Below are 27,707 nucleotides of genomic sequence, written 5' to 3' on the forward strand. Positions count from 1 at the left end.
GTCCCCCGCAAGTCACATTGTAAGGAACACATTGACTTATCATGCTCTACATCTCACACTCAGCTTCCTGTTCTTGTTCCAATGCAAATCTTGCCTCATTAGCAAGCTATTGCTGAAATTACCTGAAATGTCATACAGAACTGATGACAGAATTCATATCTTAGTTTTATTACATTTTCTATCTATATTTTGCTATGTGTATATTTTTATTTTATATATGGATTTTTTTTGTTTTTATATGCATATTTTTTATTTTAGTTTGTATATATTAGTTATTTTTAATTTATGGTTTTTTTTAATTTATGACACTGAATGGCCACCTTATTATGAACACCGATCTTTTCATGATTGGAGCTTCCCTGTATGGAAATTAGACACGTGATCCCAGAATGCAGCATAAAATCACATAAGCAAGCTTTTCATGGATCAGTTTAAGGCTTCATTCCCATAGGCGCGTATATGGTGCGTTTTTAGGGCCGATATACACGACCATCTGAGGCATTGGTTTCCAATGCATTCGTTCACACTGGCGAATATACGGAGCATAAAAAAAGGTTGCACCATAAAGTATGGAACATACGTGACCGAATTATGGGCCTGTTGTATATACGGTGGCTAAAAAGTTAGTTCTGGAACTATCTTTTGTCCGATATTCAGCAGTGGCTCCCATAGACTGCTATAGGAGCTGGAAAAAAAAGGGAAGGGGCGGCATTTTAGTAGCGTCCAACATTGCGAAAAGCTTACAGGTGCCTTTATATAGGCATCCCAAGGATTTCCGCAGAGTGGGGGTTTTCTGGACTGAGACATTTTTTCTCTAAAAACGTTGCTCCCGGTCGTGTGAATGGGTGAGCCAGCGCTTGATGAATGGTTGTGATTGGTTCATCGAGCACTGGCTGTGATAGGCTAAGTGTCAGCCAATTACAGCCAGCACTTCCAGGATGCGGGGATTTTTCAACCCAGGCCAGAAGAGATGAGGAGAAACAGTGCCGGGACCACGAGGACACTGAAGCAGTGTCAGACAGCGCTTCTAAGGTGATGTATACAGTTTTTTTTTTTTACTTCCACTAGAGCTTAGTTTAGGTTTTGACAGTAGGATTTCCTACTGTCAAAGTTGCATCGCACCGCACAACTATTGCATTTTCATGCGATGCAATGCAACGAAGAGGAAGGCTCCGTAGGGAAACATGGGCTACAAATCCTCACGAGTTGCGGGCACATCGCCGGACCCGCGAGGTTTCTGTGTGGGGTTGCTGTATGCTACAAAATATCGCATGTGTGAAGGTACGCATAGGAAAACATGGGCTTCACATACATGAGATTTGTAGGATTGTCGCAATGCAACAAAATCACGCGACTTTGTCACCCGTGTGAAGGAGGCCTAAGGCGTAAAACTGAACTCCAGTAACTTTTTTTTGCCAACCTATGCCCCCACTGCATTCTGGCCGGTTTGAGATTTACACATTGTTAATTGTTATGCAAACCTACATCTCCCACAATGCCCCACTGCAATTGTGGGTGCAGGAAGAGCCATATCACTGTAGCTTTATAAGACAAGTTATAACATTATATCGTGAAATCACATGGTATAACCTTATGAAGTGTATAACTTTCATTTTGAATTGCTGGAATACCCCTTTAATTAGTAGTTGTCAGAAGACTAAGATTAGAGTTGATTAGCTTCAAAATGCTTTGGCTTAGTTACTGTCTGACAAGTATTAATTTGGGTACAAGGTGTTTCCATCACTTGTACAGGGTGATTAAAAAAGGATGGTGCCTAAATGAAGGTTTATGGAAGAGAAGCTATCCTTATTGCCCATAGCAACCAATCCCAGTACAGCTTTCATTTCTTATACTGCTGAAGTAAAATGAAAGCTGAACTGTGATTGGTTGCTATGGGCAACTAGACAGATTTTCTTTGAGTCAGTTTCATCTTGCTTTTATCCAGAAAGGAGCTGCCAGAACTCCACATCACCAGCCAGACAAACCAAACACACCTGTAGAAGTGTCCACATGCAACCCCATAGAACTACAGGTCCCGGGAGCACAACCTGACAAAAATTGACCCTCCACTAGTATCACTTACTTTTCTTAACTTCTGGAACGATTCCATCAGCGCTGCCTTCGAAAAATCCTGCAAATCTCTTTGGAAGACAGGCAGACAAATGTCAGCGTTCGGGAAGAAGCAAAGAACACCAGCATTGAAGCAATGATCCTTTACCATCAACTTCGATGGACTGGCCATGTTGGGCGAATGCCCAACTACCGTCTTCCAAAGCAACTCAAGAACGGAAAACGGAATGTTGGTGGACAGCAGAAGAGATTTAAAGATGGGCTTAAAGCTAACCTAAAAAACTGTGGCATAGACATCGAGAACTGGGAAGCCCTGGCCCTCAAGCGCTCAATATGGGGGTCAGCCAGATAGTAGATGAAGAACAATGGCCGACTCTACACTGGTATATGGAATGTGTATACAGCTATATCTCTGTCAAACTTCTGGACTTGTGAAGGAGTAAAAGGAGTGGAGTCACTTAAGCCCCTTGAGGTGAGTCCAGTGTGGAATGATTTAGTGATCTACTTTTCCACTTTGATCCCGGGCCTTTGACCTTCATTCTAAAGAACCCTCATTTCTATCTAATTCTGTGTCTAAAACGTATTATTCTAGATATATATTTTTAGAAATTATTCTTAATGCAGAACAGAATTCGAATGCTTTATTAGATGTTTTACTCTTTAGTCACTAATCTTCAGCTTGTTATTTTCTCAGCACTTGTTTGCTTTGGAACAATAACTTCATTTTCTAAGCCAGGAAAATACACTTCTGTTTAAATTTCAAAGTCAAGAGAAATTCCCACAGTAACATTTGAGAAAGTTCGTCATTTTAAAAAGTTAGCATTAAGATATTAATAGGAAAAAAAAGTAGATAAAATAAAGAAAAAAAGAAAATGCTAAAAATTATTATGTCTATTTATCCCCTTAGTGACCAAGCCTGTTTGTGCCTTAATGACCAGGCCAATTTTTAGAAATCTGACATGTGTCACTTTAACATAGACAGCTCCAGGCTCTCGGCTACCTCCAGTAGTCGATAGCAGCGAGCTGTCACACATTCAGATCCCGGGGCTTTACTTTACAGCACTAGACACCCAGGATTTGAAAACACATATGGGTGGTCACTAAGGGGTTAAATAAGAATATTGACCACAGTTACAGCCTTATTAACTAGCATGACCGCTTTTTATGAAAATCCCACTGTTCATCAATCGATTTACGAATCTTTCCTGATTCTAAATGTTGGCTTTCCCAACGATGCAGGTGAGACTGCAGGGGTAATTTATTCTCCGGAAATCCACAACTTTGGGGCACACGAGGAGTTTAAACCGCTCTAACATAACAACCTAAAAAAAAATGTAACTTACCCTCCAATCCAATGGCCCCCATTGGATAAGTCACTCTATTGAGAAGCCCCATCCATAACTTGATCTATCTAAAAATCCTTTACTAATCTTGGGAACGGAAGGATGCCCGTTCCATCATTACATTGCCAGTTTGTAAATTCGTCAGACCCAGAGGGCCTAAGTATGGCTAGATACCTCACTGGACGAAACGTCGGCAAATTGGCATGATTATCTCAACAGTCAGGTTCTGAGAAAATAAACGCAACTGGAAAACATAAAAAAATCAAATCTTCAAAGGGCATCAGGGAAAGGAGGGATGAAAGCTCCTCACGACTCTCACCTTCATCCAAACCTACACTAATGGGCACCACAAACACATCTGGACAAAACCTAGAGGAAGCTAGCATCTCTTCTCCACCTGCATCTCCTCCAGACACTTGGACACCTGGAGACATGGAAGCAAGACTGGCAGCCCTGGTCGCCCAGGAGGTGTCAAAACTCTTACCGCTGTTCGGTAGCAGACTGGAAACGTTGCACAAATCTATCAACTCAACACTATTGTAAATCACCAACAATGCACAAAGGATAATGGAATTGGAGACAAAGACACAAAACTCAGAACAAATCATTGCAACACTAGAGACTTGACTACAACGACACCAATCGACTGGATTCTTAGAAATGAGATTACAAATTTGTCATAGATCATATTTAACCCCTACAAGAGAATACCATATGGGTATATATACAACCCCAAACTGTTTTAAATGTAAAGCACTAAATGCAAATTTGTATCACTGCCTGTGGACCTGTCCGTTTATACAGGCCTTTTCGTCACAAATACACAACTTCACTAAAACAAATGTGACAACTTTTTGCTGCAAGAAACCATGAAACCCCATGGGCACGTAAACTGTTACACTTAGTTGCAGCAGCGGGACTGAAAGTTATTTTGGAGACTTGGCTGCAGCCAACAGCCCCCCCCCCCCCCCCCCGCCTTTCAAGATGTTCTTGGATAAACTAGTCTTTCTGTTTCAAACGGATTTAGACAAAACCTTAAATTTTAGGGATAAAAGGGTACAATCCTTTTTTGACCTAAGAGAGGTGTATCCAATTGTTGCCTCAAAGAGTTAGGGACAAACTCAAACATTGCTTTCGTTATACTCGCTGATTTCATGAGCAAATATAGTTGGGGATCCACTCCTTTAGACTGGGTTCACACAGGGCGGATTTGCCACGGAAATTCCGTCAAGAATTTCGCTGCGGCAAATCCGCCTGCGGCCGCTAATCCTTGGATTACCCAGCAATGTGGACGAGATTTGTCAAAAATCTCGTCCACACGGGACAGCCAATCTGTCATGGCAAAGCCAGCGCTGCGGCGCGGATTCCCCGGCCGCAGCATGTCAATTTTTTTTACATTGCGCCCACGCTCTCCTCTATGGCAGCACCGGCTGCAATGGAAAAGCATGCAGCCAAGCCGCTCCAAAACCGCGCCTATGTGCCATGGGTTTTGAAGCTGAGCTTTCCAGGTGGAAATCTCAAGATTTTTCGCCTCCGCCCTGTGAGAACCCAGCCTTGGGGTATTCTGAATGCTTCGCTGGGGCCGTAAGAGGATTTCCTCATCCATCCACCACATCTCCAAGATGAAGTCCAACAGTTTGGTTCTAATTCCTTTTCTTGCACAAATATATTGTGATGGACTTCTGGAAAGATAATCGGTACCCCCCGCCTCGCTTCGTGGGAGGGAGGAACACAATAATATTACAGTAAAAGTAGGTCTAGCTTTATTTTCTTTTCTCGCTATGATTCTTCGCTCGTGGACGTCGAGTTGCGCTTTCCATAGTTAGCCTATGGAAAGCTTTTCATAGCGTGATTCCCGGGCAATTTATCGCAAGTGGATCATTGCCCGTGGACAGGCAGCCTAAAAAAACTAAAATGACCGGTGATCTCTCCCAAGAGTCTGCTGCAGATAAGGGGGTTTGGCTGCTGGAGAATACCACATCCAACCGGCTGAATTAACCCCTACCTGTGAAGGTGTGCACAAGAAAGCCTGTAGAACCACAGGTTCCAGATGCACAACCTTAACAATAACACATAGTCTGTTGGTAATAGGGACAGATATTCTACAGAGGATATATTACTGCTGGTGTGAAAGCTTGTAGACCAGCAGAGAACTAAACGCGGTTCTATTGGAGGGAGCAGAGAAAGTTGCTGCATCACATTTTGCGGGAATATTTCTGCTAATGTCAATATATAGAGCAACAAAGCAGATAGATGAAATACACTTTGCAGTCCTCTGTTTATGGCTTCAGGCATGGTTTGGGCCCAATGTCCGCGTGGGAGAGCCATGGCTCAAGAAGCCCATAGGGATGCATTAGCATCCGCAGAGCAATTTAAAGCATGCGGATGTGAATTTTTTTCCCCGGCGTCTGGGAAGAAATTGCAGCATGCTCCATTTTGGCTGCAGATTCCGCGGAACGGCTTCTATTGACGTCAATGGAAGCCGTCATATTCGCAGCACAGCCACTGCTGTCATTGTGTCAAAGCAGAACATTTAAAAAAAAATGCACTGCACACGTCGCCAGCAGGTCCGGACGCATCCACCGGCCAGCACAGAGGAGATCCGCACTGGAGCCAGAGAGGAAAGAAAACCTTTTTTCTCTCGATGTCCGTGGGATGCACAGTGGAATCGTGCATGCAAATGGACATTGGGCCTCAAAGTCACCAGTCCAACCACTATGAATTACTTGCAGCAATGGGGTTTGGAGAATTCAATTACTCTGTGCCAAACAGGGACAGCTCGTAAATATACAATCTAGACTCTGTGACCTTCTGTTCTCACATATCAAGTCTCCAGGGATTGCGGCTTATTTATTTGGCTGTACTGTTTTTGTTAATATGAAACAAACAGAAAACCAAACAGGGAAGAAGCATATAAAAGCAAGGGGTAGGAAACGTGGCGGTGGTGGAGGTGGTAGAGGACGGGCCATGTTGGCACTTCAAGTGACTGCCACTGAAGCAACAGCTCCATGTTCTGCAGGAGGTGAGGCAAGCCCGCTGCCATTCTTTAGAAGTGTTCTGCCCGTGCGTTACACCTGCTGCACGCAGAACAGGTTGTAGAGTGGATGACACAGCATGCTTCAAGAAATACTACCTCCTCTTCCTCCCAGTCACAGCATACAGCAGTCAGTCTGCCCTAGTCGGCCATGAGCATCCCCCTCTACTTCACCCTGTGCCCAATCCTCTGCACCGTCCAAAGCAGTCAGTGTGATGGATGTCAATGCGGAAGTCCAAACAACCAGAGTGAGAAGACCAAGACCTTGAATGCAGTGATGCCCAACCATTTTTTCCTCCAAAGAGGAAGATGAGGGTTGGTCAGTGCCCACGGTCAGCCCTCCACAGGCAATGTAGAAATTGAGGTGATAATTCTCGGCGCTCACTGTGACATAGAGTCCACTCAGGAGGAGAAGGACGAGGAAGAAAAGGTGAAAGAGGATGAAGTACTCGATCTAACATGTCGTGGCAGACATTGCGGGGCAGCACCCTGACAATGCAAGCGAGTAGGGTGTCGCAGAAAAACAAAAGGGCAGTGCCACCACCCTCAGGTAATACTAGTTGCAGCAGCACCATCAGGCCCACAGCTAGGTCTGCTCACAGGACTTGTGCAGCCTGGGCATTCTTCGAAACCACAGGTGATGACAGAAGAGCGGTCATCTGTAAGATCTGCTGTAAGTGTTTAAAATGGGACAAAAATGTAAACAAGCTCAACACAACATGTATGAACAGCCACATGAACTCCCCCTACCCGCTGCCTTGGAGAGCCCACCTGTGCCAGAGTGCAAAAAGCCAGCCTCATCCTGCTCCCTCTTACATTGCTGTAGCTGCCTCTTCCTCCATCTCCCTCCCAATTCATGCAAAGCCTTTGAGCACAGAGAGGCAGTTTTGCGTAGGGGCTGTAGCAACACCGTCCACATTGCTACAGATATCCATATATGACTAAATCCAGCCTTCACACAGCGCTGCACATTGTAAACACCAAAATGCTGTCCTAAAATCTATGTCTAGGAAAATGCAGCCATACAGCTGAAGTGCTATTGACAGCTCTGTAGGCCCTGACTGATGTGTGGTTGACCCTGCACAATCTGAAGTCATACAAGGTCGTGTGTGACAATGGGACCAACCTGCTGGCAGCCCTTCGTCTTGACAGTGTGACACAAGTACGTTGCCCGAACCATGTGATGAACCTGGCAGTGCACTTGCAGTGACCCAGAGGATCCTCCAGAATAGCCACACAATCATTGTCCTGTCAACCTGCCTATGTGTTTCAAGGAGGCATAGGAGGTGCCTTACGTCAGAGAAACACTGTTTCTCCCCTTTCTAAGCTAAAAGCTTGGCAACAGCTGGCTGCTCAGCTATTCAACATGGATGGCAGGATCATCTGGAGGACGCTCAGGCCTGACCCTGAGCGATGTGGGCTGTTACTCTTATACACTTTGAGGAATATGAGTGCTTTTATGCTGCAGTGCTTGCAGAAGGACCGTCGCATAGCCCACATTAAAACATCATATCATCATTGAGAGGTCACTCTTCTTGATTCTGCAACAAGGCCAAAATGACAAATCTCATTCTGGCAGTGGAAAGGGACTTCAAAATGTGGTAATATCGGGACAAACTGCTAAGCAGCTTGATCAGAGCATTTCCCCACAGCATCCACAATGGATTACAGCTCTGCTGCTCATGGTGGGTGAACATGAAGCTGATTGCGTTTCCCACTGCCATTGTGCTATTAGAAAGGGCTCTCAGCACAGCTGGGGATGTGAAAACTGACAGATGCATCCGCCTGTCCACAGACAATGTGGGTCATGTGACGTTTTTAAAAATGAACTAGGCATGGATTTCACCTGACTTCTGTATCCCCATGGCAGAGTCCACTGATTAGTTGGCACGCTGCCAATTTTTACTCACATATGACTGAGCATATATGTATATCAAAGACCACACTGCCCTCAAGGTGCTGTTGCTGGTGGTGGAACAGCTGCTGCTGTCCTTCTCCTGCTTCCACCACATGTCCTCTTACTACTTCCCCCCAAATAAAAAATATGTCAATTGTTAAGGACCGTTACACATGACCGGTCACATTAACCTTTCAAGCCTTAGGTTCCAAATTAGTTTGTACCTGGATGCATCACGGAGGCCAAGAACCACACAAAGAGTCGGTTTCCAGTTCTCCTCAGATACGTAGAGAGAGCCCCGGCAAGTATATAGCTCACTCTGCTTAAGGCGTACGTACTCTGAATCTTTATTAACTTTTCATAGCGTTTCTCAATACAGGAAAGGAATACGTCATTAGTTACGGCTTTAATCTCATTGGGTTAAAAAATAAAACATTACAGCATAGTGTGAGAATATATATGAAATGTCCTTCAAATGTTAATGTTATCTTGTCCTCCCTTGTGAGTTTGGATGGTCGCAGCATCTTATTAGCACGATTCGTTCTTTTCCCAGAGCTCAGGGCATGGGAGGGTTTCTTCTGATAACGATTTTTTCAGGCTTGGTTCTCGGAAGAATAAAAACAAATCATTAGACATTGCACCGAATCTCATGCTCTAAAGTTATTTCTGCTTGAATTATTGTTTCACTACGCATAAGCTTATTTACATCTTATAATGCTCCATTTTGTATCTAGCGGCCATTTTGAAACAGATTCTTCCATTTTATGGACCTGTACTTTCTCAATCCGCCCTAGAAACTATCTCAAAATAAACGATACTTTATAACTTCTACTGGGCAGGGTAAGGTTTGCTTTCCCTATCTCTAGTTTATGATCTATGCCCTACCTATCATTGTTGGTCAGCTGTTCAAGGGCTAATCCCTTCCCCGACAACTAATCCTAACTAACTAAACTCGAAGACCTGATGGACACAGAAGGGATCTACAACACACATGCTATTCTATTCTAATGGCTGGGAAACTAGAGTGGTCACCCCTGCTTCTGCTGAGACAGATCCATAAGGGGACAAATCGCTCTGTTGTATAATAGGCATATAGCCTGGGGTCTCTACATTTACGTATACGGGGGCGACAGGTACCATCTGATCTGTAAGCTTAGCACAGGAGCATTTTATGCAGGGCACAATACAGACAGTAGTAGCAGGAGTATGATAAGAGTAACCAGAATCCCTATTACTATCTGCATCAAGAATTGTTTCTATTGTCCGGTCCATGCAAACCACTCATCCCAGGGGTTTATGGGAATATGGAGCTACAGCTTTCATGTTTCCATGAGGAGCACACTCTGTCCTCAAGGTGCTGCTGCTGATAGTGCTACTGCTGCTCTCCTCTTGTTTCCTCCAAGTTTCCTCCACCCAAAACCAAAATTTTCGAAAGCACAAAGCACGGTTGTAGCACTACAGCTTTTGCTTGGAGCAGGACTGTGCTTGGCTGTTCTGTTTACCTGGTAGAGTTTGTCCTTTGCAAACTTTATTACATTACTTTTAAAACAATCAGCACACCTGCGTAGCAAAATTTTTGGTATCTCTGCAGCTGTTAGGTTGTGAAAAAAACTAACTTTTTCAAGAGGTAACCACAATGAACTAATGGCATTCTAAGTGATAGGTGTAGTTCATTACCTTAGTAAAACATAAAAGAAGAACTTGAATATTTTGCTATGTGACATGACTCATAAGATACAACATAACTTGCAGACATGACAAAAGTGTTCAAAAATCCCACATCAGTGAATGACAGATGTGTATGGAAGGATTACAGAAGTGTTAACTTTTTGGGTATGTGAATAATAATGGTGAAAAGGAGAGGAGTAGGTGGAGCTACTTTGATGAGGGTCCAGTACAAAGAATAGTCCAGTGAAGTTTACTATAAGTGCTTCCTTTTTTATGAGCATAGAGTTAGAGGTGCTGCCAATACAGTGACTGTGCAACCCGTTAGCGATTGGCCAGTGATCCAATGTGTGGGTCAGGAAAAAACACTGATATGTTGGCACGACCTTTTAGACACGTATGCACTTGTTTGTGTTTTTAAAGGAGTATCTCTTTATTTGATTAAAAAACAGCAACTTTTGGGGTAGAGCAGTGATTCCACAGATGTTTTAAAATAACAAACAGATCGATCGATTTGATATTTTCTCCTTGATTCATCATTACAATTCAGAGCTTATCTCTCATTAGTTGAATTATTCTTCATTAGTGGAGTTTCATTCTTCTGGTCATTCGACATTCAGTTTATCATCACTGGTGTCCAAATCATCACAAATCATCTCAAAGGAATCTGTAGGAGGATCTCTGTCCACAGGATGATGGTAAGATGTGTGATGCTTGATAGACATACCAGCTTTGGAAGGGGGCACATATTTCATCTGCAACATATTGGCAACATTTTTGTATTTAATTAGAAGGTTCTACAAGCTATTTTCAATGTAGGATGCCTGAGTGGATTGTAACATGTTAGAACTAGCATCAACTGTGAACTAGGGCAGATTAAAGGGAGCGTAAATTGAGCAATTACCATTGGGGCTATAGCATCTGGTGGCTTGAGGGGGCCTTCACCAACACTCATTTAGAAATCATGCACTATAATTATAACCATATACCATATATACTCGAGTATAAGCCTAGTTTTTCAGCACATTTTATTATGCTGAAAAAGCCTCCCTCGACTTATACTCGAGTAAGGTAAAAAAAAAAAACAACAAATAAAACCCCACAATACTCACCTCCCAGCCTGAGTCTATGTCCCTGGCACGATGCTCTCCTCAGCGGTGCAGCAAGCTGCTTGAGAATTCTCCCCGCTGTCATCTTCCTGCTCAGCTTTGAATTCCCCCACCGTCAGCACTGTGTAGGTAAGCGCTGTGATTGGGTCGAGTGCCAGCCAATCACAGCTGGCGCTCGATCATTCACAGCCATTCAGTGAATGACATCACTAGCTGTTATTGGTTTATCAAGCGCCGGCTGTGATTGGCTGGCTCTCGATCCAATCACAGCGCTTACTTACACAGTGCTGATGGCGGGGGAATTGAAAACCAAGCAGGGAGATGAGAGCGGGGAAAAGTCTAAAGCAGCTTGCCGCACCGCCGGGGAGACCATTGCGCCAGGGACCGCCGGCTGGGAGGTGAGTATGGAGGTTTTTTTTGCCTAGTATATACTCGAGTATAGCTAGGCTTATACTCGAGTCAATAAGTTTTACCAGTTTTTTGTGGTAAAACATATTGACTCGGCTTATACTCGGGTCGGATAATACTCGTGTATATACGGTACTCTAATTATATGTGTATCAATATTAACTTTTCCATCACTTTTGACCACTAGAGGTTAAGTCTTGGTCAAGATTTACCCTCTAAACTACTCTAGACCACCAGAAATATCGTCACTATCTTTAACAGTGCATTTACAGGGACAAGCGCAATATCATTCCAAAAAACTCAGACCAGTATCGTATTCTTAAACTTGCGATTCGGAATGCGAGCATGATCCATTTTTTCTTTAAAAATACATTACATTTAGAGATGAGCGAGCGTACTCGGAAAAGCACTACTCGCTCGAGTAATTTGCTTTATCCGAGTATCGCTGTGCTCGTCCCTGAAGATTCGGGTGTTGCTGCGGCTGACAGGTGAGTCGCAGAGGGGAGCAGGGGAGAGCGGGCGGGAGAGAGGGAGAGAAAGATCTCCCCTCCGTTCCTCCCCGCTCTCCCCTGCAGCTCCCCGCTCCGTGCCGGCACCCGAATCTTCAGGGACGAGCACAGCGATACTCGGATAAAGCAAATTACTCGAGCGAGTAGTGCTTTTCCGAGTACGCTCGCTCATCTCTAATTACATTGCATCAATGTACTTGGCAAAAAAAAAAATCGCAAGTGCTTCCAATAGTTTTCATGGTAAAAAATGCAAATAGCATGACTTGTGAGTGCAATGCAATTTTTTTTAACACTACTGTAAGAAATAATGGGTGACTCCTTGCAAGGAATCACCAAAAAGTGGAGCATGCAGCAATCTTCCAATCTTGCAAAATCGCTGTGAGAGAAAAATCGCTCATTTGCATAAACACAATGAAATTAATGTGCTATTTTCATGCACCATTTCCAGCCATATCACTATCAGATGAAACTAACACATGAAAATCACTTATATGAATGCACCCTATGGCCAAATGCACAGGGGCGGATTTGAATTGTGGAATCTGGAGCAGGCAACCGCCTCCGGATTCCACAGCAAATGCTGCCCATAACATGCAATGCAAAAGTGATTTTTCATGAACACGAGTGGAAAATAATTGAGGTTTCTGCTCGCGAATGAAAAATCGCATTTTTCCTGAGGTGTCCGCATGGACGGCTTCCATTGAAGTCAATGGAAGCCGTTTGACCGACGTCCTTTCTGCAATTAACATTACGGATGGGCCGCGGATTTCACGGGATAAGCAGGAGTTTAAAAAAAAAATCTGTAATGCGCATGTCTGACAGAAAGCCGTGTGGACCATCCGCAGTACAGAAGAAGATGAAGTAGAGCAGGTACGCATGGACGCCGCTGCTGCCAGTGCAGGATTAAGCATGCGGAACTCAGCTCTGCCATGTGTATGTGACCTTAAATCTCTGTGTGTTAATCCCTTAGTGACCGCCCATATGTGTTTTTATGTCCTGGCTGTCTGAGCTTTAATCCCCATGGTCATAAAAACATGCTAGCCCTGAGAATTAAAGCCTGGGGTCTGTGAGCATGACAACTCCCTGCTGTCGGCTGCCAGAGGTAGCCAAGAGCTTGGAGCTGTCATGGGGGGCTGCAATATGCAACCCCTGATCATGCGATTGCCGTTATTCAATGGATAATGGCAATCGCATAAAAATAAATAAAAAGTTAAATAAAGTTAAGGTTTCAGCTCCCCTCACAGATCAGAGTCATGAGGGGAGCTGCAACTACTCACCTCTGTCCTCCGCATCGTCCCGTGGCATTCTGGTCCTTCAGGACCTGATGCCGTCTTCTGCGTATCTGCGACAGATGTAAGATGTCAGGCGTATGCGCAGAAGGCCTGGGAGCCCAGTAGATATAAAATCTCCCTGCTCCCAGCTAGCATGAGTAGCTGAGAGCAGGGAGATGTACCTAAGGCCCCCGGATTTATCCGCGGACCTTACCCTGGCTCCTGCACATGTGTCTGTTGCCAAAATGGCAGATGCATGCTTAAAAACAGAGGATTGCTGGGGTAATTTAAAATCTCCCTGCTTCTGGCTACCAAATTTAACTGAGAGCCTGTAGATATCACTGGGGTCCGCGATACGCGGTCTCTGGTCACGTGATCGCCGTTATCCAATGAATCATGTAAAAGTTAAAAAAAGTTAAAGTTTCACCTCCTGTCACGGATCCGATCCATGAGAGGGGTGAAATTACTTAACTAAGGCCTCTGGCGATGTACCCCGACGGGATCCTTAAGATCAGAGTCATGAGGGGAGCTGCAACTACTCACCTCTGTCCTCCGCATCGTCCCGTGGCATTCTGGTCCTTCAGGACCTGATGCCGTCTTCTGCGTATCTGCGACAGATGTAAGATGTCAGGCGTATGCGCAGAAGGCCTGGGAGCCCAGTAGATATAAAATCTCCCTGCTCCCAGCTAGCATGAGTAGCTGAGAGCAGGGAGATGTACCTAAGGCCCCCGGATTTATCCGCGGACCTTACCCTGGCTCCTGCACATGTGTCTGTTGCCAAAATGGCAGATGCATGCTTAAAAACAGAGGATTGCTGGGGTAATTTAAAATCTCCCTGCTTCTGGCTACCAAATTTAACTGAGAGCCTGTAGATATCACTGGGGTCCGCGATACGCGGTCTCTGGTCACGTGATCGCCGTTATCCAATGAATCATGTAAAAGTTAAAAAAAGTTAAAGTTTCACCTCCTGTCACGGATCCGATCCATGAGAGGGGTGAAATTACTTAACTAAGGCCTCTGGCGATGTACCCCGACGGGATCCTTAACCAATGACCTTTCCCCAGCTTCAGCGCATGCGCCGTCTGTAAAATGGCCGATGCAAGCGCAGAAGCTGGGGAGGGCCCGGGAAATTTAAAATCTCCTTTCTCGTTGCTAATAAAGGTAGCCGAGAGCCTGGAGCAGTGACCAAAGGCTACGGTGAGCAGTCCCCGATCGCTTAAAAGTTTTTTAAAAAGTTGAAGTTTAATGCTCCTTTCATGTTTGGGCCCCATTGTGCATAAGGATATCAGATTAGGGCCACAATGAGTATGTCTCTGAACACAGGACAAACAGGGGGATCTATTTGCTTCATTTATACGTGTGCTGTACAAAAAAAACTGTTTTTAAAATGACACAATTGGCAAAAAAGTGAAAATTGTAATTTTTTTCTTTTCCTTTTCCGAGATTCATTCAAAAACTGTGGGGTCAAAATACGCAGTACACCCATAGATGAATTCGTTAAGGGGTCTAGTTTTCAAAATGGGGTTAGTTGTGGGGGTTCTTCATTGTTTTGGCTGCTCAACGGCTCTACAGGTGGGCAATGGGGCCTACATCACCTTCAAGCTAAATTTCTGTTCTGAACGCCATTGGGTGCTGTTTTCGGTTTGGGCTCCATTGTGCATACAGACAGAAGATTAGGGACAAACAGGGGTATCCATGTTGGAGTGCAAATCCTCATTTTCACGTGCACTATAGAAAAAGAAACTGTCTTTAAAATTACATATTTGCAAATATTTTATTTTTTCTCCTCTAAATTGCAGTGACTCTTGAAAAGAAACCGGTGGGTCAAAATATTCCCAACACCCCTTAGTGAATACATTAAGATGTGTATTTGTTAAAATAGGGTCATTTATAGGGGTCACTATCATCCACCTAAGACACCTATGAGCCTTTGCAATCTTGGCTTGACATAGGAAAAGAAAGTGTTCCTCAAAATGTTAATAATTGATGTTTTTGATCATGTATATGTCTCCTAAAAAAAGTTTTTCCAGTGTGCTTCCAGAATAAAGTAAACAGATGGAAATATATATATTATCAAAAATGTGTACAGTATGTTTGCAGATATTTAACAGATTGCAGTTGAAAATGTGAAAAAATGCATTTTTTTTTACAAAATGTTCCCAATTTTGGTGCAAATTCTATCAGTCTATTTTTACCACCTAAATGAAGTACAATATCTGCCGAATAAACAATGACAGAATCACTTGGATATGCAAAACCTTTATGGAGTTATTCTATGTTAAAGTGACAGATTTCCAAAATTTGGCCTGGTCAACAAGACGCAAACAGGCTGGTCACTAAGGGGTTAAATTGTGAGATGTTAGTTATGCGGAAAGTTGGCAGTCTAGTGGAGCTGCTGTGCTTCCGCCAACAGCTCCGCGAGGGAGACTCAAGCATTCCTAAGCGACGTTCATATCAAGTGCTCACCATTTTGACTGTGAGACATGTCCCCAAAACATGGAAGACCAAGCTGTGGATGGCGAACAGTTCAAGCCAAATCCTTGGTTTGACATTTACAACCATTTTCCCAAACATTTTATGTTCATCGCCTCAATCTAGTTTAATAAAATGTTGTACAAACCTTTATTAATTTTCTAAAGAAAACATAGAAAATCACTAGAATTCATGACCGAAGTATAAGTATAACGCCTTACCTTGCTAGATATTGATTTGCTGTTGGATACTTTGTTGCCTGCCGAATGAGCGTTCATATATGGTCAGACGTGTTTGATACTTTAAATATATGCAAATATGAATAAGATGTTCTTATATGGTGCACAAAAAGGAGGTGCAAATCTACTTTTTCAGCCATTACCATAATCTGTAAGAACATGCTCCATAACTTCACAGTACAGACACTAAGTCAGGGTGGTTTCACATCTGCATGCGGGATTCCGTTTTCCTGCTCCATTCAGACGGTTACGTCTGTGGATGGAACTGAACAGCGCCGGACAGATCCCATTGTCTATAATCAGGTCCGCCCAGCTGCCCTAGCTATTGGGTGGAAGAAAAAGCATTGCATGCAGAGCTTTTTCTTGTGGTATTTTGAGCCAAATCTGTGATGGAATCAGCCGGTGGTTCCAATGCAGATGTGAAACCAGCCTTACTGCTTTTGTATTAAATCATACTTCTCTTAGCTGACCAAATGTTCTCTGTGGGGTCCAAAAAAAGTCATTATATTGGTTTTAATAGAGGACATGTTAAGATTCTGTGATTTTTGAGTCCCCCAATGGAACCTCCAATGCATATGTGAAAGCAGTCTATTCATTAGAAGCAAGACCAATTCTAGTACAAGACAGCTTGTTACCTTTTGCTGCAGCAGACTGGCCTTGAGTGCTATAATAAATTTATTATCAATCGTTACAGCTAAATCCTCCTCTAGTAAGGCTGCTTTCACATCTGCATCAGCGGTTCCGTTTTCCTGCTCCAGCATGGGAGCAGGAAAGGGGAATCCATTAGCTGAATGCATCGGTCTTACGATGAAACCAAACTGTAATAATGGAGTCCGTTTGGCTTTCGCTTAGCTGTCGGCATCTTACCAGATGCAAGAGTGTTGCATGTAGCTGAATGGAGATTGCAGCGCAGATGTGAAAGCCACCTAACCATTCAAGACATGAATGGTATATATATATATATATATATATATATATATATACACACACAAAATGTATAATGTGACACTAATCTGATTTGAACCCAGGGCCCCAGTGCTGCACTAGAGCTAAACACAGAGCCACCACACCATGCAAAGTAACTTCAAGGTGATGGAAGCTACATCCCAATCATCTCAGTCTAAACCTGTTTCTTAACCATGGTCCAGTTTTCATCCTGCTTGGCACAGCAGTAAACCAATTTAGGAAAGGACTTTGGCCAGAATGTTGACCTTCCCTACATCAAGCTTCCCTGAAGTCGGAAGCAAGGGATCCTCCGGAACAACAAAACACTGATCTAAACCCTGTTCATTGGCCACAACTACAGAGTTGTTCTGACTTTCCCACAAGCCTCTGATCATTGACAATGGCACACACTGGACATAGGGCTACATTTACCTAAGAGAAGAGTTCTATATGCCAGCCTCAGACCTGTGCTTGCTGAGTAAGATACAACAAATGTATTAAGAGTCGCACATCTCAATAAACGTGGTGCATCTGTGGCCAGTCCATGTGCCAGAAATACGAGCTACTGTAAATTTGCACTATTATGTATGCCAGTTTCTGGCATAAAATATAGTAAATTCGTCAGGTTGCTGGTATCTATGCCAAGACACCCCACTTAAAGGGGTTGTCTCGCGAAATCAAGTGGGGTTATACACTTCTGTATGGCCATATTAATGCACTTTGTAATATACATCGTGCATTAATTATGAGCCATACAGAAGTTAATCACTTACCTGCTCCGTTGCTAGTGTCCTCGTCTCCATGGTTCCGTCTAAATTCGCTGGCAGCTTGCTTTTTTAGACGCGCTTGCGCAGTCCGGTCTTCTGCTCTGAGCACGAGCCGCTTCAGTGTGCTCGCCGCTACAGCTCTTCTGCGCATGCGCAGACGAGCTGTATCTTCTCTGGAGCGCGCTGGAGCGGCCATTCTGCTACCATCCTCTCTTAGGGCGCCCACCCACTGGCGTTTTTTTTTCCCTGCGAAATTCGCAGCATTTTTTTTCTGCAGGGGTCTATGGGACTTGTAATGTTAAAATCGCGATCGCGCAAAATCGCAATTTACCGCGATTCGAGGTAAATTGCGATTTTGCGCGATCGCGATTTTAACATTACAAGTCCCATAGACCCCAGGAGAAAAAAAATGCTGCGAATTTCGCAGGGAAAAAAAAACGCCAGTGGGTGGGCGCCCTTAGAGAAAGGTGCAGAGCCGCCCAGCCGTGCCGAGAAGCCGCCCAGCCGCCCAGGTAAGTGATGGGTGATGGACTGACGGGGGTGACGCGTGACTGACTGCTGCTGTGGCCCCGGAGCCTACCGCTGTGGCCCCGGAGCCTACCGCTGGGGAGCCGGAGCCTACCGCTGGGGAGCCGGAGCCTACCGCTGGGCCCCAGGGGCTAGCGCGGGGGAGACGGGGGCCTAGCGCGGGGGAGACGGGGGCCTAGCGCGGGGGAGACGGGGGCCTAGCGCGGGGGAGACGGGGGCCTAGCGCGGGGGAGACGGGGGCCTAGCGCCGGTTACCTGCTGCCTGGCGGTGGGTGACTGCTCGGCCGCGTTCAATCCCGGGGTCCGGTCGGCGGCTGCGGGGCGTCTGGTTGTCAGGGAGACACAGCTGGTAGCGTCTCGGGAGCGCGCACGTCGGGCTACAGCAAGTGACGGGAAAAGAGCCGGCGGCCATCTTGGGGAAACTTTTTATAAGTTGCTGAAACGCTGGAACTGTAAGTACAAACCAGCTAGAAAAGTCATTTACAGGGGGGCTTAGTAATGTATGCTTAATTAGGGGGACTGGGCAAAAAAAAAATTTCACTGCTTCCTCGAGACAACCCCTTTAACTGCGCCATAAGGATGCCGCCAACCCAACTTACTTTTTTCTGGTTCATGAGTTTCCTACCATACCACTTAAAGGAACAGCACAAATATAAAAACATACTATTGATAATAATGCAAGGCAAAAGAATAAGGGGTACACCACAATACACAACGACAGTCCAAACCTGTAAGACCAATCTTCTTCCTGCAAATGTAAGACCTGTTCTTCTTTGGTTTGGGGATTTCTGGAGTTTTCACTCATTTTGAGAAGTACTGGGCTGATAGTGAAGGACTTGGCTAAATCACAACTGATTCTGAGAATTCTGATTTTAGAGAACTTGCATTACCTTCTCTTGAAATGCTTTAATATCGTTTGCTGAGTTACAGGTAAAGCAGCCACATTTTTGGAATCATCAGAAAGTTTGCCAACATCATTGTCACAGTTGTTTAATGCAGTTTTTACTTTCCGTATGGCTGCAAATTCAGTGATAGGACTAGCTAAACCTCTGGCTGCAACCATCAGGCTGATTCTGCCGCTGTTGGGTCTCTGAAAATGCTCATTATTACATACAGAACAAACTCTTTTTCTTCTAGGATTTCCATAAAATCCACATCTTGTGTTGCACAGAATCTAGATCCTGGTATCTAATTTGTCTTTTGAGCCATTTTAGGCTTGAAGCAACAGCTGGGCAGGAAGATCTGATAAATGGCTGAATAAATAATGAAACCATGCCATATAAAACATCAGAATAACCATCAAGCTTAACTATAATGTCTTAAACCTCAGCCCCATAAGTCATGTCAGTAGCATTCACATGGCCCTCCTACAGTCACAGCCTTCTTAACAATATGTTTTGGGGCCAAATTAAACCCAACAAAAGCAATTTTGGAAAAATGAACCATATGGGGCCTAGAAAAAACCCTCTAGGTCTACATCGTGAAAAGAAAAGCCCCAGTGGAGGACATAAACTTCATCAAATGTCTGTTCGACCTGCTTCTAATACTCTCAATGAACAAGAACTCAGCAGACGACCATATTAGCCTTGGTACTATTTCAGAAAATCAAGTAACCGGACTTGTAAAAATACTTCTAATCTCCCTTTTGATTTTTCACAATATATTAAGGGTGGCCAGTGTTGCAGTGCTTCTGGGATCTGTTCCTTCCTAGTAATCTGGTTCAGGTCTTGTATTTGGTTCTCTTCATCTTCTGGATCTGGTAGGGGTTGGTTTTAGGCAAGACTTGCTTAGTCTCACTTGTGGATAATTTAGGGGGACTATTTAACCTGGCCTTGCGCTTAGCTCATTGCTGTTTAATTCAGTCTCCCTCTGACTCTGGTGGAGGTTAGAGGTTGGCGCTGGATCTCCTGTTTTCCTGATTCTTCACTAAGCTAAGTACTAAAGTTACTATTGTTGATATCTTGTTCTCGTGGTTTCTCTCCTCTCCCTCGTAGGGTCTGCTAGAGGCCCAGGTATGTGGTCAGGTTCACCCTTGTTCGGGCAGGTTATCTGCGAATAGGCAAGTCCCTTTCCTGGATAAAGGGTTTATAGGGACAGTGTTTCTCTGGTGTCTATTTTCTTTACTGTTTACCACTATTTTGTGTGCACTAGTGGTCTGTTTGTTCACAGCCTGTAAGTCTTTCAGGTTTTCAGATCCAGCGTGTCCTGATTGGACATGACAGCCACTTCTCAATATAATTTACCCTAGTGTGTAGAATTAACACGTCAAGATGAAGCCATCAACACCTCCTACACCCACCTCCATCTCCAACCTAAAATCCCCCACCAAAATATTGTAACTGTGCTCAAATTAAAGGTCAAGTTCTCCATATTGGTTCGAGCAGCTGCCATTTTCCGAGGCCAGAATACATAACAGTGCCTGATAATCCAAACAGAAAGGATCAGGGAACCTAAAACAAGATTAATTATCAGTTAAATCAGGCCTACCGTATATGTTAAATCTCCCGGACTCCACTCTACCAAACCTTTTGATAACCACTTCACACAAACCCAATCAGGAAGCTTCCGTGCCGATTCGAAATGATCAAAACAATTACTTAAGATGAGATGAATTCAAAATAAATAAAGCATTTCTGTAAGACGTTATTAAATGGATATATAGATAATGCAGGATTGTGGAAAACCATCCTCATGCAGTAACAACAAATCCCGATCAAAAGGACTCTACCCCAAGTACAATCAAGATTAGAAAGAGGCAGAACTCAGAAGAGACCAACGCATTCGCTCTGATCACCTGACCTTACCCATCCTGTCAGTCATAGACCATCTTACACAAAAATAACAGAAATCTAATTTGCACCTGAAAACTGGCGAATTTTCATTAGTAAATTTGCCCCAATGGATCAATTACGTCCAAAACGTCCCGTTACGATCTATAGTTGGGGATAATCATTTATATATAATGGTTTAGTCACATAAAAGGGAGGTTTCTCACTTGTGGTTAATTCACATTTCTGTAATATTTAGATTAGAACGCTCTTATCTCTCTGATCTGCTGATAACCTATTGGGAAAGAGATGTCACACAAGTCAGTTCCTCATTTTTGCCTTTGCCTTGTCTTTTTCGTAAACCACTATTAAAATAGATGAAACACCAGTCCATTTGCACTATTAGGGCATATGGGGGGAACTTGAATCCCCCAATGTATTACAAGGATAAACATTCCCCTGTTGTTGCAGAAGGAGTTGCTGGGAGGTGGCTCCAATCTGAAAGGGGTTGTCTGTTATGAGACAACCACTTATAGGCTATGTAGATCTTTGGGGTGGAGGTGAGGGCAATTGTTTTCACTTAAAGGCCTCCTGCACACGGGCGGAAATTCTGCAGCGGGATTTCCTGCAGAATTTCTGCCCGTACCCGCCTGCATAGGATTGCATTAGATAACGCAATACTAGGCCGACGGCCGTGATTTGTCCGCGTGAAATCACATGCGGAAAGCAAATCACGGCATGTTCTATTTCTTTGCGGGTCTCGCAGAGGCCTGCACAGAAATGTCAGTGGTGACGGGCCGGCTCCTCTCTGCGCATGCGCTGGCTGGGCGGCAGCCGGCACACAGCGCAGAGAGGAGACACCCGGAGCAGGTAAGCCGCAGGGCTGTGCAGGGGCACAGGTCTGCATCCCGCAGCGAGAATGCTCGCAGCGGGATCTGACCTGGCAGTCTGCAGGCGGCCAAATGCATGTATTTTGGGTTAACAATCATTTTCGCAATAGGGTTTAATTAAAAACATTGTACTGTTTGACTTCTGCAACTTCTACACATCACTGTACATGGACACTGCAGTGTAAGCCTCAATAGGAGTAAGTGAGGCTGGACTAACACCTTGGTTTCCCTTTGCTCTCTGCTCTCCTAAATATTCTTATCAGCTAATTTATGACTACTAAAAAGTTTATCTTATCTAAAATGTATCTTAGTTGTGATAAATTAGCTGATACAAAGTGCAGGAGAAGATAAAGAAGGGCTGAAAAGCAAGCTGTCAGTCCAGCCTCACTGACGGATCTCATTGAATCTTAGACTGCAGTGTCTATATGCTGTGATGTATACAAGCTGCAGAAGACAACGGTGCAATACTTTTCATTAAAGCCTACTGCAAAAGGGATTGTCAGCCCAAAATACATGCATTTAAGTGAAAAAAATTGACCCCCAAAGGGTATCTATAGCCTATTGTTAGATTCAAAGTTGTCAGAAATAGGTCATATTGAAATTGGGCTAATGTCATAGGTGACAACCCCAGGGGAGTCTGTACTATGAGCATTTGTTTTATAAATGATGCATAATTTGGAGTTGGTAGAAATGTGTATGTTTTTTATATATTAAATGTTGTGGTTTACAAAAGGATAGAGAAGAATTTAGGTGCAATTAATGAGAATGAATTTAATTAAAGCACTCAATGCCAGATAGTTGCATCTAAAGCTAAAGGCCCATTCAGACAATGATTATCGGTCAAAAGATCTCGCTCAAGCGACTTTTGAGCGATAATCGTTGTGTCATTTACAGCGCAAGATGAGCGATCACCTTGCGCTACCAGAGGAGGATGCAGAAGACCCACAGCGGAAGATAGCGTGAAACCGCTTCACCGCCTACCGCCGCCCGTCATATGACGCGGCCGCCCCGTCATGTGACGCTGTGGACGTGTCATGTGACGTGGCTGGCGTGTCACATGACACTGCGGCGCGTCACGCGGGATCCGCAGGTAAGTATTGGGGTCTCTGGGGGGGGGGCGGAATTCCGCGGCGGAGCCCGTCACAGCCGTGTGCAGCCGGCTTAACGTTTCAAACCCATGTTGATATAGTAGAGAACGGCTTATGCAGCTGCGGAATATGTTGGCGCTATACAAATAAAGATTATTATTATTATATTAGCTCTAGTACTCAGTAGTTATTAGTTATAGCAGAGATTTACCTTTGACTTGGCGAAGATAGCTGTATATAAATGTGTAAAATACAACGGTCATAGACAGCCGCAGCGCTATAGAGGCGTATGTCATCCATGTTTTACTTGTGTCTCGAGTTACATGTTCTGATGGGAAGATAAGAAGATAGAGTTGGAATTAGAACTGGATGTATTTTATTATCTGGTTAGTATAAAGAAGCAGAGTATCAATGTAAATCATTGAGAAGTAGAGATCCAACTTGAACCTCTGATGAAACAGGAAGGGTACTTTAGACTACCTTACACTACCAATAGACAATGTAGCAATGCAGGGGTCACTCCTCATAACTGTGCCTCAATGAGCAGATACAACAGTAGCCAGGGATCTCTGGTGGCCACTGTGGCTTCAGGAACCCACCCAACCTCCCTACCAAGGCGGGTCCTTCTGACTGGGTTGTTAACATCACAACAGAACTGGTGGTTTAGTGGGTGCGAAGCTACTTTTTGTTCACTGCCCCACTGTTCACCTTGTAGACGGCAGGCCTTGCGGTCCACCAGCTGTCCTCTTCCAATGTACTGCAGGCCAGCCCTACAGGTCTACTATTCACTATCTATATGGATAGTACATTGCTCATCTCTGGGTCCCCACCTCTAGAGCAAAGCGGGGGTTCCTTGATGCCCATTTCGTCATTTACTGCAAATGAGGTGATAAGGTGGCCAGGCATTCAAGGAGTCTAAGTCTAAGGCTTACCTACACACAAGTGAGCGTGATATCGGGTCGTGAAACACACACCAATATCGCACTTGTGAACTTGCGATTTGCCCACAAATGCAATGTTTGAGGAAAAAACACCTCGCAATGTATTTGTAAAGTTTCCATCCTGTCGCGCGAGTTAAACTTGAATCGCACTTGCATGCACATTGCACCCCATGCGAGACATTAAAGGTCCCATTGAAATCAAGAGTGGTGCATTCTGAGGAACGTGAAAAGTTAGAGCATGCCACGATTTTTCTCGCACTGCACAAATCTCGCACAATTTTCTCGCTGGCGTGAAACCGGCCTAAGGAAGTCACTGGCTCAGGTAACTCTTAGAGATTTCAGTGCATGAGTATTCCAGAGTTTCTTCCATTGTTTTTAATGAGGAAACCTCGCATTGCACCGCATGCACCTGGCATGTAGTGCGATGCTGCTGCCAGCCCCATCGGAAACAATGGGCGATGCAAGGGCACACCCAAAGATAGAACATGATTAGGTTGGAAAAAATTGCTCATGCTCATATCTCACTCATTTTTCTCGGCCTTAGTGGTCAGTGTGAGAGCTGCAGGATTAGGTTTTTTCTTAAAAATATATATATTGACATCAAAAATTAAGAAAAAAATACCAAAAATGAAGAAAAAATATGTTTAGTATAAAAACTTGATTTGTACAATAGGTCATTCCGTTCGAAAGTAGCAAAAATCCCAAACGACATAAATTTGGTATTGCCGTAATCATGCTGACCTGTAGAATAAAGTTAACCTTACTTTAACCACTCTGCAAATGCCATAAAAACAAAACTCTAAAAAACAATGCTGAAATTACAACTATTTCCATCCCATCTTTCTTAAAAATGTTTTTAAAAAGTGTCTCCATACATTTTTTTTAATATATGGTAAATTAAATGGTAGCACTAAAAAGTACAAGTTATTGCAGAAACAGCAAACCCTTCTATGGCCATGTCAACAGAAAAATAAAAACAATTAGGCAAGGATGAAAAAACAAAATATGGCTGCTAAGGGTTAAAGCTGCAGAGTCATTATTGCAATCCAGTGACCTCTAGTGGTGAAAATAAAGAAGTGACTTTTCAGACCCGCCAGTAAGCAGCGTTCTCCAGAGGAACTGCAGTGCGCTTTGCATTACTCTGCAGTGTAGAAATCACATCGGCATTTAATTGCAGCAGTTTATAGCTGGATGCCATATAATGTTGGCTGAGGATCTGCTGATGGCCACGAGTACTGCAACCTACAACCAGTCTTGTATTCATATGACGTACGCCCTAACGACCTGAAAATCTCACTACCCTTCAGAATAAACCAGGCTGCCCCTATCTATATCTTACCATGTGCACCAATTACGTTGACTTTAATGAGATTCCCAGTTATCCGCTGTTCTCCATATTCTGCTGAGCATCTATAGTAACCGCTGTTGTTTCTATGTGCAGGCACCAACTGCAGAACATGAACGTTGTCTTCCCACTCGGAGAAAACTCCCCGTACAGACGTCAAAGCCTCACAGACAGCTTCCTCTTGTACCCTACACCAGGTCACGTTGGGTAATTCATTGGAGCAGGACTGGACTGGACATCTTAATATTACAGCCTGGCCTTCTGTGGTACTGGTCTGCGTGTTCGGTGGAACATTTAGAGATGGCACACAGGAAGATCCGCTTCCTAAAAAAATGTACATATACACGTATAAAAATGTGGCTACACTTTCATTGTTAAATATGATTACACCTTTGAGAGTCCAGTTATGTGTATCACCATCAACTGGAGTAATCAGAGCCAAGGAGAGTTGGCCGAACCTATGCCATTTAGTTTCACCAGTAGTCCCTTAACCTTAAAGGGAAGCTGTCATGTACTTTATGCTATTCTCACTGTGGACAGCACACAATGGTGACAGACATGCAGATTTCAGCAGTCTGTCACTTATGGGGTAATGTGCATGTTTTTAAGAACTTACTGTGTGCTTCTGCAGCTCCCAGCAAAAGATGAGTCCACTTAATTTATGAGGATCTATTAGCCATACCCATCCACCCTGACAGCCTTCTAGCTATAAAGGCCTATTTACACCAGCTGATTGTTTAAAAAAAAACAAAAAAAAAAACGCTAATCGGCGATCGTTTTAGCAATAATTGGTGCGTCTAAATGTCCACCCACCGTGCGCTTTTCGGGCACTGCTAGCTAATCATTAAATTCAGTCCAATCTAAAAATCGTAGGTCAGCCTTATCAGCAGTTCTCTATGGGGAGTGCTGATAGCACTGTTTCCCCGCAGAAGAACAAAGGATCTGAGCGCAGATAAGAGCCCTTGCACAATTAACTGTTTTCAGCTAAGGCTTAATTTGCACACTTAATTGCTCTTAGGTAGCTGAGTAGCTGCTTAGTAGTTTACGCAAAATGATCACTCAAAGCTGTCACTCAAACTATCGTTTGAGCGATCATTGGGCTATCATCTGCTGGTGTAAATGGACCATAACACTGTATGCTTAGAAAACTGCAATCAGGGTAATTCGGTGGGGCTAGTAGATGCTCATGAATAATTTGAAATCATCTTCTGCTGGGAGCTGCGGAAACATACAGAAACACACTGTAAGTTCTTAAAAAGCACTGGACATTACTGCATAAGGGAAAAACACATGGTGTATGCGCAATGACGCTTGCTGCTACAGAGCGTAGTTGCGCATGAACCAGGATTTTTACATTTTTTTCAGGCCATTCAAACTGATGCCATAGAGCGCAAGTTTGAAAAAAAACAGCAGGAAGATGGATCCTGCCCTACCTTTCCCACAGGTAGTATGAATTACGTGCGAGAAAGATAGGGCATGCACTAATAACGGGCGAGAATACCGCTAATGAAAACAAAACCATTGAAATCACAGCTGCATAACAGGACTAAGACACACTCTTCTGAAGAAGCCCTAAGAGACACGCTGCTGGAATCAGTCCTTCTGTGACCGCTTTCTGCTGCCCTCATCATCTATGTACTTACGATTTTCACGTGTGTGAAAAGATGACAAATGCTTCCAATAGATTTCAGTGATAAAAATCGCATTGCACTCTCACGCAAATCTTATGGCATGCGAGTAAAATGCGATTTTTAAAAAGATCCCATAGTAAATAATGGGCAATTCTTTACGAGGAATCGCCCAAAAATACGACATGCAGTGATTTTTCAATCTTGCAGCATCGCTGTGAACAAGAAAAAATGCTCCTATGAATAAACACACTGAAATCAATGCGTTATTAACAAGCGCACGTTCTGTCCATATCGCTATCAGATGGAACTCGCATGTGTAAGTCTACCCTGTGAATGCACACTGAATAGCATTTCCAGTAGTCCCCACCAATCTAACAATATCATGGCTTATCTACATAAAATAGGTGATTCCCTGGAATAACCCTTTAAAATCAGCCAAATTAGACATCATTAACCCTTGGACTTACGGTTTATATGACTGGTAGTAAAGGGCAGCGCCAAAAGTGCAAGAAGCCCAAAGGATTCCAACCACATGACTGGAAGGTGGCTGTCCACGATCGTTCTGTGGAGCTGATGCCAGCTCTTGCAGTTTTGTGCATCACATTGACCACAAGTTTTGTTTTTTACTGTTGTGGGTCTATGAAAATAGAATAAGCTTCTGCTTTCTCCTAGACGTGGCCTCTGGTCTATCTATAGAGGTGCTCTATGATCCAATTCCTGTTTGTACAAATAGTAACATAATATGTAAGGCCGAAAAAAGACATATGTCCATGTTCAGCCTATTACC

The 27,707-nt window shown here is 43.8% G+C and overlaps 1 protein-coding gene and 1 pseudogene across 1 annotated transcript; both read right to left on the reverse strand.

The window, feature by feature from the left end:
* Positions 1 to 8,605: 8,605 nt before the first annotated feature.
* Positions 8,606 to 27,485, reverse strand: LOC136624601 (B- and T-lymphocyte attenuator-like). The gene is made up of 5 exons (XM_066598561.1): positions 27,388 to 27,485; positions 25,284 to 25,613; positions 23,215 to 23,331; positions 16,000 to 16,037; positions 8,606 to 10,764 (listed from the first exon to the last, which is right to left on the reverse strand). Exons 1-5 carry the CDS (start codon positions 27,452 to 27,454, stop codon positions 10,615 to 10,617), a joined length of 702 nt encoding a protein of 233 aa, XP_066454658.1. The 5' UTR covers positions 27,455 to 27,485; the 3' UTR covers positions 8,606 to 10,614.
* LOC136624965 (AN1-type zinc finger protein 5 pseudogene) lies at positions 17,422 to 19,466 on the reverse strand (annotated as a pseudogene).
* Positions 27,486 to 27,707: the final 222 nt, after the last annotated feature.

This window comes from Eleutherodactylus coqui, chromosome 4 (assembly GCF_035609145.1).
Source record: "Eleutherodactylus coqui strain aEleCoq1 chromosome 4, aEleCoq1.hap1, whole genome shotgun sequence".
In the NCBI taxonomy this organism is placed as follows: domain Eukaryota; kingdom Metazoa; phylum Chordata; class Amphibia; order Anura; family Eleutherodactylidae; genus Eleutherodactylus; species Eleutherodactylus coqui.